Genomic DNA, 14,148 nt, shown 5'->3' on the forward strand with positions numbered 1-14,148 from the left:
AAGGAAGCATGCTACGCCTATGGACTTTTAAGCGATGACAAGGAATGGACACAAGCAATCACTAAGGCTAAATTCTAGGCAATAGGAACACAACTTCGCAACTTATTTGTTACAATTTTATTGTTTTGTGAAGTCAGTAGTCCACATCAATTATAGGAAGTGACTTGGGAAATGTTAACTGAGGATATCAATACAAAAAAAAAAAAGAAACAATCCATGTTTCCGGATTTGGAACTTTCCGATGAGCAGAAGCAGAACTACTGCTTAGTCAAAATTCAGGAAATTTGCAGCGGAATGGAAAGTCATTAGAGGATTACCCAGATCTACTAAAACCAGATAAATCATTGCCCACAATATTGGACAATCGTCTAATTCTTGTCGAACTGAATTACAGTCGAGCACAAGAAGCACTTGAACACAGAGATTTATATGGCCACTTAATCCAGATCAATTGACAATATATGAGAGCGTGATTTCTTCTGTTTAGAAACAAGAAGGTGGCTTCTTTTTTTTTATATGCACCAGGAGGAACCAGCAAAACTTTTTTGTACAGGGCCATACTATCACGATTACATTCAGAGGGGACACTTGAACTTGCGGTAGCATTTTCAGGTAATATAAAATTAACCATCACATAAATACGTAATACACAATAATATATAAACAAATATATAAAACGACTTAATTTATACATCGTCTAATTATCCTTTCAACATCTTTTTCGACCTCTGATTTAGCTTACGTTCCTTATACCTATGATAGGAATTGCTTCATTGTTGCTTCCGGGAGGGAGAACAACACATAGTCGATCTATAATACCATTAGAATTGCTAGAGAGTAGCACATGTGGTATAACACAAAATACCCACATGGCCGCATTGAAGCAAGAAGTTCGCCTCATTATATGAGATGAGGCACCAATGACTCAAAAATATGCTTTTGAAGCACTTGACAAAACACTGGAAGATATACTGGGATACAAAGATCCAAGAAACAAACATTGGGTCTTTGGTGGAATGACAGTTTTACTTGGTGGGGATTTCAGGCAGATCCTGTCAGTTATCCCAAAAGGTAAGAGACAGGAAATTGTTCACTCTTGCATTAACAAATTTGTCTTATGGAAATGTTGCAGGCTTTTTACCCTTTCACATAGTATGCAGGTCAATGAATATTCATCAACAGGAGTCATTGATATCATTCATCAATGGGTCCTGATTATTGGTGATGGAATTGCAGAAGCAAAGGCAAAAGAAAGTGAGGACGAACCAACTTGGATTCCTATCCTTGAGAAGTTTATTGTTCCATACTCTACTTTACCAATTGAGGAGATCATCGAAGCCACGTTTCCAGACTTCCTTGAAAACCAGGACAACGAAGAGTATCTAAAGGAAATGGCTATTCTAATACCAAAAAAATGCATATGCGGACGAAATAAACAAACATATGTTTGAGAAGCTAAATCGTCCAGCAAGATTGTATATGAGTTCAGATGAAGTATGCAAAGAATCTACTGACTCTTCGGAAAAAGAGGAATTATACCCAATTGAATTTTTGAATTCATTAAACTTTCCTGGAATGCGGCCACATGCTTTACAACTCAAAGAGGGTTTCCCTGTAATGCTGCTAAGGAATGTAAACCCAAGTGAAGGCTTATGTAATGGTACACGTCTCATCATCACCGATCTAGGAAGATTTGTTGTTAAGGCAAGAATAATCACTGGATCAAAGATGGGTAAGACGACATTGATTCTCAGGATAACCCTAACTTCTACGTCATCGAAATGGCCATTCATAATGAAACGTGGACAGTTCCCCATCAAATCATGTTATGCAATGACAATCAATAAGAGCCAGAGTCAGTCACTAAATTATGTGGGATTGTATTTGCCACGGTCAACTATATGTGCCAGATGCGATGATAATGTAACCGAACAGATTACAATCAACGGGCTACAGTAATTGGGTGCCGGTTTCCAACTTTTGATCTTCCCTCACTATTAATAGATTTATTCATAGAAAACATAATATTCTATTTAAATACGTTTAAATTTGCATATAATTTCAATAATTATATCCTAACTTAGCAAAATGACTTTCACACTTTCTATTACTTATATTCTCCTTATTTGACCTCTTCATATACAGCATTAGCCAGCTTATCCTTCATAATTTATACTTATATTTTTTTTTTAAAAAAAATGACACATCTTGCATACTCTATGCTAGGGGTGAGCAAAAATCGACCCAAAAAAACAAACACCAAAAAACCCGACAAGCCGAACCAAAAGAACTAAAACCAAACAAAATCCATTGGTTTGGTTTTCATTTTCTAAAAACCGAACAAATCCAAAAAACTGTTCAAAAACTGAACCGAACCAAACCAAATATATATTTTTTATTTTATATTTATATCATATTACATATACATTTATTACTTATAGTTTGTAAATATATTAATGTATTTAAACTTTTAATCTTTTTAGTGTACAAATCTATATAAATTGTATCTTTTAGATAAAAAACGTACGATAAAATCAATTCATTTTATAAAAACTAAATCAATTTTAACAACTAAAAAATATAATTAGCTAATAAAAACAATTCTATATTGTAGTTTCTATATCATTATTTTTTCTAATTAATTAAAAGTTAAATTTATAACATAATAAACAGAAATGACAACAAAAAAAAATTATAAAAGAACCGAAATAAATTTCACATCACTTTTACTTATGTTATAAATTTAACTTTTACTTAAAAAACAAAAACGAAAAACAAAGTACATGCATAACTCTTTTATTAAAAACATAATTTCATGTCACTTTAAAGAAAACACACAAAACACTTCCAACCGACTATGTATCATATCCTTCCTTATGTTTTTCTTTAGGGTTAGATGCACCTTGATTTTTCCTTTGATTCATTAATACGTTGATGAGCGTCCAAATTGTGATAAAAACCCCTATCGAAAGGCCTCATTTTTATGTCTAAAGTGAGTTATTATTCCGAAACTATTGGCACTTAATAAGTCCAACATTTTAATAAATTCATCATTTTGTAAGTATATATATATATATATATATATTTGATGTGATCATTTATATTGTTGCATGATAAATTGTAAAAAAAAAAATTACTTTTAGGGAAATTTACAAATATCTTTTGTGCTTAATCATTACAAATCAACAAATGTTATGCATAAGAAGAAGCATGTTTTACATGATATAACATCAGAAGATGAAGAGGATAACATCCCATTAACTCAAAGAAAATCAGTTTTGAAAAAATCAAATAGAAGTCAATGCATTTCGAATAAAAGATTTCAACGAATTTAGTTACTGTCACACCTCAATAAAAGATTAAAACTAATTTGGTTTTTGTCACACCTAAAACCAACAACCCATGTACATGTAAAAAACACTGCCTCCTATACTCAGGACTCCGAAGATGAAGAAGACAACATACCAATAAGCATTCTTTTCATGAGAGAAAACAAAAAGGACACCCCTCGATCAATAAAGCCCAAAGATCCAGAGCCACATGATCAAGGTATGACTATACATAATACATAATCTGTAACGATGTCTATATCCATTCTTCGAGAACTATGCATTTATGTCTATATTTATATCTATGGAGATACTAAATTTGAATGAAACTTGCTTTGTAACCCTTGCTTTTCAATGATATACCAATGCAACTTCATTTTATGTGAGTTAGTATGGTAGTTAATACATTATAATGAATGAAACGATAGTAGTTAATAGCATTAACAAATGGAATAGTCATTTGGTATACCATCATTAGTAAACAGTAATATGCACATGAATTAATATTACTTTACTGAGATAATTTACTTCATATTTCATTATGACTGACTGACTGTTATACTTGTTGTCCTTTAGAAGCATGCTTATAGTTATCAAACACATTAACGAACATCCAGGACATGAATCAGAAAAAGATATGGAACAAACAACGGAATATGAGATAGACGAAGGCATGAATGTCAACATGAATGAGGTCCAACAACCAAACCATGGGACATAAGAAGAGGACAATGATGAAACACAACAAGTCAATTCTTCAAATGATGAAACAGTATTGTTTTCCAAGAATGTTGAGCCGGGTAAATCAAGTTCAGTTAGAAAGTCCTTCCCTCTCTGATGACTTGACGTCATCCTCACCTTCCTGCCCGACGAAGGGGGGACGGGTAAAGCTACAGGCCCAAAAACTTCGACCCTTCTTTGGGGGTGCCCAGGGCACCTCATCTTGTCATTTCGTCATGACACTCAACAAACTACCATAAGAAGAAGATACCTTTTAAGGCCCCGCAAATTTAAAGCACGAAAATTGAAACCAGGTGAAGATTGAGAATCCCTAATTCAACCCGATTGTTGTTGTTTAGTATACACCAGATGATTAGGGGAAAAAAAGAAACAACCGTCTATCGTTAATATAACCATCATACAATTTTCTTCACTTTTAGCTATGGTTTAGTATGATGGTATTTTATCATAAATCTACCTATATCTAGTAATAACGTGCTGCATGTAGTACAAGATCAGACAATGTTCTATTTTAATTTACACCCTCTTGTTACCATGATCATGACAATCCAGGTGAAAAAGAAATATTGTCATTGCAATAATGTGGCAATGCAAATTTTCTTTATGAGTTATTAATGATGAAATTTATGATATTACTTAAGTTTATTATGTATCTTTTTTGTTTTGGGATAGTTAATGTATTAAGTTATATTAAGCATTAGTTAATTAATCACTATGCCCAAAAATTAGTGTAGCTCAAGAATTAGAGCCCAAATGAAGTATTACTCATTCATCTGATCATCTTTAATCTATCCTTTATAACGTCTTCTCCTCTGTATTAGTAATCCTTGCAGCCAACAACCGTCATATTTGACAATACATTCTTATCCAAGATGGTTCGTAAGCCTCAATATAAACAAACAAACCTAAACATAAGCACGAAACAAACGAAAATCTCAAGTAGTGCATCGCATGGGTCTTCATTCTAGTAGTTACATACAATCCTTTGATCCCAAAATAAACAGAAAAAATGGTCCCACAAAAAATAAATTAATAACTTATGAACATTATATGACTATCTTAATCTTAATTATAGTATCTTAATCTTAATATATACTATAAAACAGTTGAACTAATAACTTATTAACCAATCAATTCGCCCAATTTTATCAAATTGTCTCTCGCGTATGTCATCATTTAGATTAACTATAAATTAATAATACTAATAATCATTATCTAAATGTATTATTGTATTGTATTTATTTTAATTTGTAGAAAAAGTCTCATTAATTTACACTTTTTTGTTTTTCATCAATAATTTACACTTTTTAGCCCCGAATACTTAATTTATATTTATTTTTAACCAAATTGAGGAGTTTTTTTTTTTGAACGATAGTATTTATACATTTAATTTTTAAAGTTACAATTGTCACTCAAATCAAGAGTCCTAATTGTTATAAGAGAATATCAAAACAGTCATAATTGTTATTATGTTATCATAGGACAGGTGATTGAGAATAAACATATTCGTCGCATCATGATCAAATACATATACTTAAATGTCAAGTACAAGATCACAATTTATATTTTAATTCTTAGTTATCTTTCATAACGAGACAAAATACCCGCACGTTGTGGCGGTGAGATGGTGGGGGTGATAAGTCATAGAGTATGATAGGTAATAGGGGGTGATAGGTCATATAGTGTGATAGCCAAATGTATTAGTCGTCTGGGCTCCCCCATCGGATTTAAAATTTCGTCGAAAGTATATCGAATGGCATCTCTAATGAAAGAGCATGAAATTTTAAGAACACCCATATAACTTTTATAATTTATCGATGTACGATTTTTGAGATAAAAGATTTTGAGTGAATTAGAGGAATAAAATGATTTATGAGGAAGAGTAAAAAATAAGTGGTTAAGATTTGAAGAGAGAGAGAAAAAAAAAAAGTGGTTGGGATTTATTTTAAGGGAATTATATGAATGTTGAAAGTTGAAAAGTGAATTTGTTTTATAATGTGATATAGATAATATCACATAATGAGTAAAACTAGTTTCCAAATACTCTATAATAGGGAAATTATTGTAGCACGTTCCTTGTTTTATAATAGGCAAACCATTTCATCAATATGTCTTAGCTAATAATGACAGTGATAAACATGTGATTATTGTACTACAATTTGTAAAGTGTATCACTTAGAACTGTATATCTTCAAAATTATAAGTTTTTACGAATTAAATGTATGAAGATCTAATATTGATAATATCGTAAACTTCGTGTCTAATTTAGACTTTATAAAAACCAGAGGTCGCAGTGACTAGGCTCGGGCGATTGGTTTTTGTTCTTGTTAGTTAAATATCTAGAATTCTAAAAAAGTTTGTGGAAGAAATGTATTTACTCCAAGGCATTACAAAACTAGATATATTACCCCTAAGTTTTTGACCCATCTACTTTGGCAATTTTAATGAAAACACTTACTATCTTTGCACATAAAGGGCGTCTTTGTCGTTCGGCGATGGATTTTTTTGCGTGGTATAAAGTTCATAAATTAATGTGGTCAGGGGGTTTTCCACAAAGTGGTTTCCTTCTGGGGGGTCTCAGGTTCGAATCCTGCCACATGTAAATATGGTGCGGGGCCTTAACAATGCTATACTCATCTAACACATGAGGAGCAAACCCTTTAGGGCATTGCCAGGAGATAAACCGACATGGACGCATCTGCGTGGAAGTGTTAGCCATTTATCCGTTACTGCCTTTCAAAAAAAAAGTTCATAAATTACTGGGTTGTCAAAATCCTAACATCTTGCTAATTTTTTTGTTAATTACGATAATAATAATTGTCATCAATAATAAAGGAATAAAGTTTTGAACTACAAAAAATGGGTTAAAAATACTTATATAATTACCAAAACATAACAGAATAATGATAACCGAATTACCAAAACTGATCACCTTCTAAATTATATTCCTACTATTAAAATTCTGACTAGATAAATGACAAAAAAAAAAACAAACATGATTTACCAACAAAAGCACATAGAAATTCAACACAGATTCAAATTACATAAAATTCATGTAAACAAAACAAAAGAAAATAAACGAAATATAAATATAGGTAAAGTAGAAAAGAATACCAATTGTAGGGGCAAGATGTTGAAAAGAATCATCATCAGAAATGAAACTGACAAGAAGACTACTTTTGCCAACACCAGAATCACCAATCAATAAAATCTTAAATGATGCATCATACTGTCCTGACGTTATTGTCCCCATTTTATTTTATTTTATTTTATAATTATCTAGTTATCTACTACCACTGTATGATTTTTGATATATAAAAAATTTTTGAACAAGAAATGATACGAATGAACTTGAAAAATGTATATTTGTGTGAGAGAGATTTAATATGAAATGGAAATAAAACAGAAGAATGGTAATGGTAATGGTATTAAATTCCTTTTGTTAAGTTGAAGAAAGAATAAGAAACTGCTTTTAGGAGAGAATTTAAGAGATTAAAAAATTTAAGAGAGAATTAAATACGTGTGTGTAAAAAATTTAATCTTTTAAAAAATTTGAGAGATTAAAAACACAATTTCAACACAAAATGATTATTAGTATTTTTTTTTATTTCTTTATTTTTAAATGGCATAAGAATTCCATTTTTTCACGAAACGCACTCCAACTATCCAACATACCCATTATGCCACAGTTTCGTACCATAAATTTTTTTAAGATTATAAAACCTCAAATTAATAAGGGTGATGAACATATGTGGGTTGGAATGTAGACAACCTGTATAAGAATATCGTTGTTATTGATAGGGGTTGGACATTGAACATGGTTGCACAAACATGAATTGTTAAACCATAAGGAGAAGATTTCTTCAAGTTATTATTACTGATAACTTGACTGATCAAGTTAGAAACATTTTGAACGTGGATTATAATCAAATGTCAAAATTTAAAAATATTATTTGAATAATAACTATTAATTTTAATCCAATAATCTAAATTCATGTTAAGTAACGTAAGGGAATCTTCTCCCCAACCATAAGTCCATAATTAGCTTGGGGGAAAATTTGTCACCATTGAACATTCAGTGTCTATAAGACGAATACTTTTAGACATGGAAAGTATGAAATTTTTTTCTTGAAAGTAAACAAACGTAATGCGGGTTGAAATCTCTATCTTCATAATAAATAAAACACAATTGTCGTTTAAAAATATTTTTAGAAAAAATTGTGATGTGGTAAGTCTTACAATATTTTTAATAAGAAATAGCTCACTATTTCCATATAAATTTATAAAATATCAATAACAAAATATATATACATATTTTTTTGTTTTATAAATTTAATTAAAATGTCCGGATAAATTAACAAGGGTAATGTAAGGTGATGATGACAAGTGCTAACATATGAGAAATGTGGTTTGGAAAGGTGAATTTAAGATCGATGTTATAAAGAGATTAATTGAAAATATGAATTAAATAGTGTGATACGCGTTCCACCCTAATTGAACATTCATGCCAAAAGTATTTTACAATTTTTTATTTTATCTATAGAGAAATGCTAAGGGCTGTATTTAACGTGTATAAAAAAATTTGTATATTCTATATTAAAAGTCCGCCCTTTAATTTTCATGGTAAATGTACAAACAATTTATGAACCTTAAACACAGCCCTAAAGGCTATATTTAGCAAACCCCTTATCTATATACGGAGTATTTTAATTTAGGCATTACAAAATTCTAAAACGTAAAACTTTATTTGAGCAAAAAGTAACATGTATTATTTTTAACGGCAAACATTAACACTAAAAAGTAAAAACTCTGTAGATGACCAATCTATCTAAGTTGAACTGACAACATTTCTAAATGTGTTGTGTTTGTGTATGTGAACAATGATTTTGAAACACATAATATAATGAGTAATATGTTTTGGTATATAAGTTTTCGTTGATTACGAAAGTCTTTCTATTGGGCAATGGCCGCAATGTAAATGTATATCATTTATTAATTCTTGAGTAGAGTTGTAATTGTATATATATATTTGGCTTCTAGCAACTTGTTAGTCGTCTGTTTTTTCTATTAATGAAATTCCGCCGTTTTAAAATAAAAAATGTATATCATTTATTTTGAAAACCAATAAATTTTTAATTTCATTGAGATTAATGTACTCTCTAGATTATTTTATTCTTGGAGGCATTAATCTTTCAATTTTATTGTAAAATATAAAGTCAAAGATTATAAACATACTAATCAGTTTTATTATAATTATATATAAAGTCGAAAAATATGAGTACGCTTACGAAAATTAGACGTATGTATAGTTACTTCTATCTATGTGATTTTTTACATGTGATTATCCAATCATGATTCTTTTTCTTTTTAGTTTCAATATTTATTTAGTTAATGGGCTATTAGCAAGATAAAAATACAAAAACATTATTCATAACTTAATACCTTATGTATGAAAAGACTAAAAGAGAGCATAGTCAATGTTTGAGCTTTAAGATTTTGATGGAATGTCATGAAGTGGTCCAATTTCACTTTATAAGATGGTGGGTCGACATCAAAGTAGCTTAGCAGCAGTTGAGCTTCTTGGATTCAAATCCAAGTTTCTTTCAGAAGCTTGGATTATTAATTTGAACAGTTAATTTATCTTAAATTAACGTAAGGTTACTAGCTCAATTGCTATGGAAATGAAGAAATGGATTTGAGCTCATAGGTCTTGAGTTAATTCCGATCCGAGAAATGGGTTTTATCTTGAACTTGACTTACTTTTTTTGTTAATCGTCATAAACCGATTTCATCAAGAAGTTTAATGACACCAATCATCAATAGATGGATTTCAAATTTTGATGTGATCACAGGAATGGAGACATGGATTTTCCTAACTCAAATTTACCGTTAAAAAACAAAAGGAGTTCAATGGCTTTTCTTTCCATCAATTTTAACCTTATCTTATTTCTTTTAATGGCTCATAGACCCATGGGCCATGGTGGCAAAAACACAATCATTTGACGAAAATAAAATAAACATAAAAGATAAAACAAAAGCCCACCCGGAAAATACCATAACTTGAAGATGCTTTTAAAACGGTCATATCTAATGTTTTAAAAACGGATATTTTTAGCGGAAAATTTTCGGGACCATTTAAACTGGATCAAGCCGGTTTTTTTTTTAAATATAATTTAATAATGTATGAAAAAAAGGATAATATTACAAGCAATAAAACCAAACACCATCCTGAAATACCATAACTTTTGCATTGTCCAGGCCCAGATTCCATTCAATACATATGGGCTTAAAATCTGACTTCTTTTTCATTGTCGTTTTTCGTCTTATTTTCTCCGTCAATATCTCGATTGTTTTTTTTTTTTCTCTGAATATAATTTTGAATTGACTTGAAAATGAAAATGACTATGGGATTTTTTTTACGAAAATGAGAATGGATATCTAAATCCATCCTTGCTCATAGATTTTAAACATGTACAATATGATGAGGAGTTTGATTCTTATTTTTCAATTCCAACTCAACCAAACATGTACATTGATAATGAAAGCTAAAAAACGTACGTGAAGTGGCAAGTTTGTGTTTTTCAAGCCTTTTTTAGACTATTGATTTTCACAATCCAATCCGACTCGAATCTTTATTAAAAAGTTAATTTTCTAACCCTTGATTTTCACGTCATTTAACTTTTCACTCAAATCTACATCAATACTTTAGTACATACATATAAAGATAAATTATAATATTATTGCTTATATAAAAAGACAAATATTAAAAAGCTATATGAACTTTTGTCATTTTCTAAACTTTTGAACTTTTGTTACACCCTTGTAAACAAAATCATCATGCAATTTTTATGACACAAAAAGACACATCTCATATTTGCTATACATTTGTATTATTCAGTGACAACAACATTTACATAAAAATCACCGAAAACCAACAACTTGAGGATCTCCAATGGATTCTCCTTCAACCGATCTTCACTTTATATTGTTCCCTCTAATGGGTCAAGGCCATATGATACCCATAGTGGACATTGCCCGAATGCTAGCCCAAAGAGGTGCTACGGTTACTATAGTCACAACTCCTGTTAACGCAAAGCGTTACAAATCAATTATTATCCGCGCAATTGAAGCTAAGCTTAAGATTCAAGTTCTTGAGCTTCAACTCCCATTAGCTGAAGTTGGTTTGCCTGAAGGATGTGAAAGTTTCGATTTGCTACCATCATTTTCACTCGGAACCAATCTTATTTCCGCCACTTATATGCTAGAAGAACCAGCCGAAAAAATGTTGAGAAGTTTAAGTCCTGCTCCAAGCTGCATTATCTCGGATAGCATGTTTCCATGGACGGCCGATATGGCTAAAAGGTTAAACATTCCAAGGCTCATTTTCTATGGACCTGGATGTTTTGCTTTTGTATGCATACACAAATTGAGAAATACTAATATACTTGATGAAATTGACTCAAATTCTAAGTACTTTGAGCTACCCGGTTTGCCTGACAAGATTGAAATTACAAAACCACAAGCTTCCACTTGGGGAAAAGGACCCACAAAAGAATTGTTGGACAAGTATGAACAAACGCAAGCCGCGGAGAAATCTGCCTTTGGGATCGTGGTTAATAGTTTTCACGAGTTGGAACCCAAGTATGTTGAAGAACTTGAAAAGGCTAGTCATAAACAGGTGTGGTGTATTGGCCCGGTTTCCTTGTGCAATAAAAATATACAAGATATAGCTGAGAGAGGTAACAAGGCGGAAATCGATGGTTATGATTGTTTAAAATGGCTGGATTTGAAAGAGCCAAAATCCGTGGTTTATGTTTGTTTTGGAAGTCTATCTCGTGGCTCCCCGGACCAAGCCGTTGAGCTTGCATTAGGATTGGAGTTATCAAATATACCCTTTATTTGGTTTATTAGGTCCAAAAGTGATGAATTTGAGAGATGGGTCATAGAAGAAGGATATGAAAAAAGGATACAAGATAAAGGTCTAACAGTACGCGGATGGGCCCCGCAAGTCTTGATATTGTCACATCAAGCCATAGGAGGATTCGTGACACACTGTGGATGGAACTCGACTCTAGAAGGGATTTGTGCTGGAGTCCCAATGATTACATGGCCCCATTTTGCAGAGCAGTTTCTAAATGAAAGATTTATTATAGACGTGTTGAAAATTGGAGTTAGAATTGGTGTTGAAGTTCCAATTCTTTTTGGAGAAAAAGATAAGTTTGAAGTGATCGTGAAGAGGGGAGATATTAAGATGGCTGTCGAAGCTTTGATGGATGATGAAGAAGAAGATGCAAAGGCAAGGAGACAGAGGGTGAGCGAGCTTCGAGAAATGGCAAACAGAGCAATGGAGGAAGGTGGTTCGTCTCAATTTAACTTGACGTTGATGATTCAAGCTATTACTAAAGAACTAGCCAAGAACTCGAGTCCAGTTTAAGATCTTGTTCATGTAGCCGGCCACAACGTGATCCATTTAACCGAAAGACCTTAGCTTAATTTGCTCTGCTTCTTTACAATAAAGTGTTTTTAATCTCTTAATTAAGATACGGTTTTGTTCTTCTTATTTTAAAAACTAAATCCAAGTTTTTTTTTTTTCTCTCAAAAAGAAGTCTAATTCCAAGTTTTCCTTCATATAAAATTTCCATAAATCTTAGGGGACTAGGAGTGGGAGGCGGGTTGATGATTTCATGACAGGAACCGGGTGGGTATACCACCGCCATGCTCGATTTTATGGTTCAACGGGTTCCATGGAGGTTTCACAAACCGCTGGCCATAAAATCAAAAGTGACCGTTGCTAATTGAATGCGTGGGGCCAAGTTCAAAAAAATTAGTCGTTTTGGCTTAATTAAAAAAAAAAACAAAAATTTCTTTGTTTTTGAACTCAAACTAGCCGTTATTTTTACTTGTATATCAACCTCCTTTTTCTTCATTCACAAACATCACAAACTCAAACTAGCCGTAATTTCTTTCTTCACACTTTCATCACACTTTCATCATGGATCGACGAAGGCAAAAACACGTTGCAGCCGGCTTGAACAGAGGCCGAGGATTTGATGATGCTAGTCGAGGTCGTGGCCGTATCGGCTTGACTCGTGGGCGTGGTTTTGTGCCTCAACAAACAGTGTACCACCCACACCCATCAAATCCTCCACAAAGCGTGTCTCAACCATCTGTCCATCATTATCAATTGAATCCACAACCTTACTACCCTCAACCTGCTAGTTCCCAACCGTTGTATGGGTATAGTTCACAGCCGTTGCATATCCGGGATTACGAATTCGTTAAAACAGCAGAGTTCGAGCCTTTCTTACATACCTATCATGACAAGTTGCCGAGCGACGATGATGAAGAAACTATCCCCGAAACACAAGAAGTTCCAACCGATATTCCTTTTTATCAATTAATCTTGTCAATGTTTTTAAAACTTTTAGGCCATATCAAATTTTTTTGGCAATCGTATATGGTAGATGATGTTCAAGAAGTTCAAGAAGTCAAGAAATTCAAAAGGCGTGCGGAGAAGAAACCGTGGACTCAAGAGGAGGAAGTGGCTTTGGCAAAGGCATGGATTCATGTCTCCACTTGTAGAGTAGTCGGGAATGAACAAGGAAAAGATAAGTTTTGGGAACGGATCTTGGATCATTTTTCAGAACTTGTGAATGGAACAACTCGAACCCATCATAGTTTAAACACAAAGTGAACTACAATGAATGGAGCAATGAACTTGTTCAATGGCCTCTATCAACAATCGGTTAGTAGTAATTTTATTTCGATTTTTAGCACTTTGCATTTTGATAAATTGAATTTGATTGAATTTTATTTGATTGAATTTTGTTTGAATCGGCCCATTGAATTTTGTTGTATTGAATTTGATTGAATCGGCCCATTGCATTTTGTCATTTGATTTGTATAGTTAGTATCTATGTGAATGTGATTGAATCGGCAGTGTGAATGTGATTGAGTTTCATTGTGTGTGAATTTGATACAAGCAGTAGCTTCGTATGTGGGAATTGGATACACTTTGATTGAATAATTTGATTGAATTTGATACACTTTGAGTGAATTGGACCACTGTCAATTTGAT

At 32.3% G+C, this 14,148-nt stretch overlaps 1 protein-coding gene across 1 annotated transcript; it reads left to right on the forward strand.

Moving 5' to 3' along the window:
* Positions 1 to 11,022: 11,022 nt before the first annotated feature.
* LOC122582378 (UDP-glycosyltransferase 73E1-like) lies at positions 11,023 to 12,776 on the forward strand. The gene has a single exon (XM_043754762.1). It carries the CDS (start codon positions 11,023 to 11,025, stop codon positions 12,502 to 12,504), a length of 1,482 nt encoding a protein of 493 aa, XP_043610697.1. The 3' UTR covers positions 12,505 to 12,776.
* Positions 12,777 to 14,148: the final 1,372 nt, after the last annotated feature.

This window comes from Erigeron canadensis, chromosome 9 (assembly GCF_010389155.1).
Source record: "Erigeron canadensis isolate Cc75 chromosome 9, C_canadensis_v1, whole genome shotgun sequence".
NCBI classification, from domain to species: Eukaryota; Viridiplantae; Streptophyta; class Magnoliopsida; order Asterales; family Asteraceae; genus Erigeron; species Erigeron canadensis.

Excerpts from the sequence above, each read along its gene's own strand:
- LOC122582378 (XM_043754762.1), top strand. The coding sequence starts at position 11,023 with ATGGATTCTCCTTCAACCGATCTTCACTTTATATTGTTCCCTCTAATG.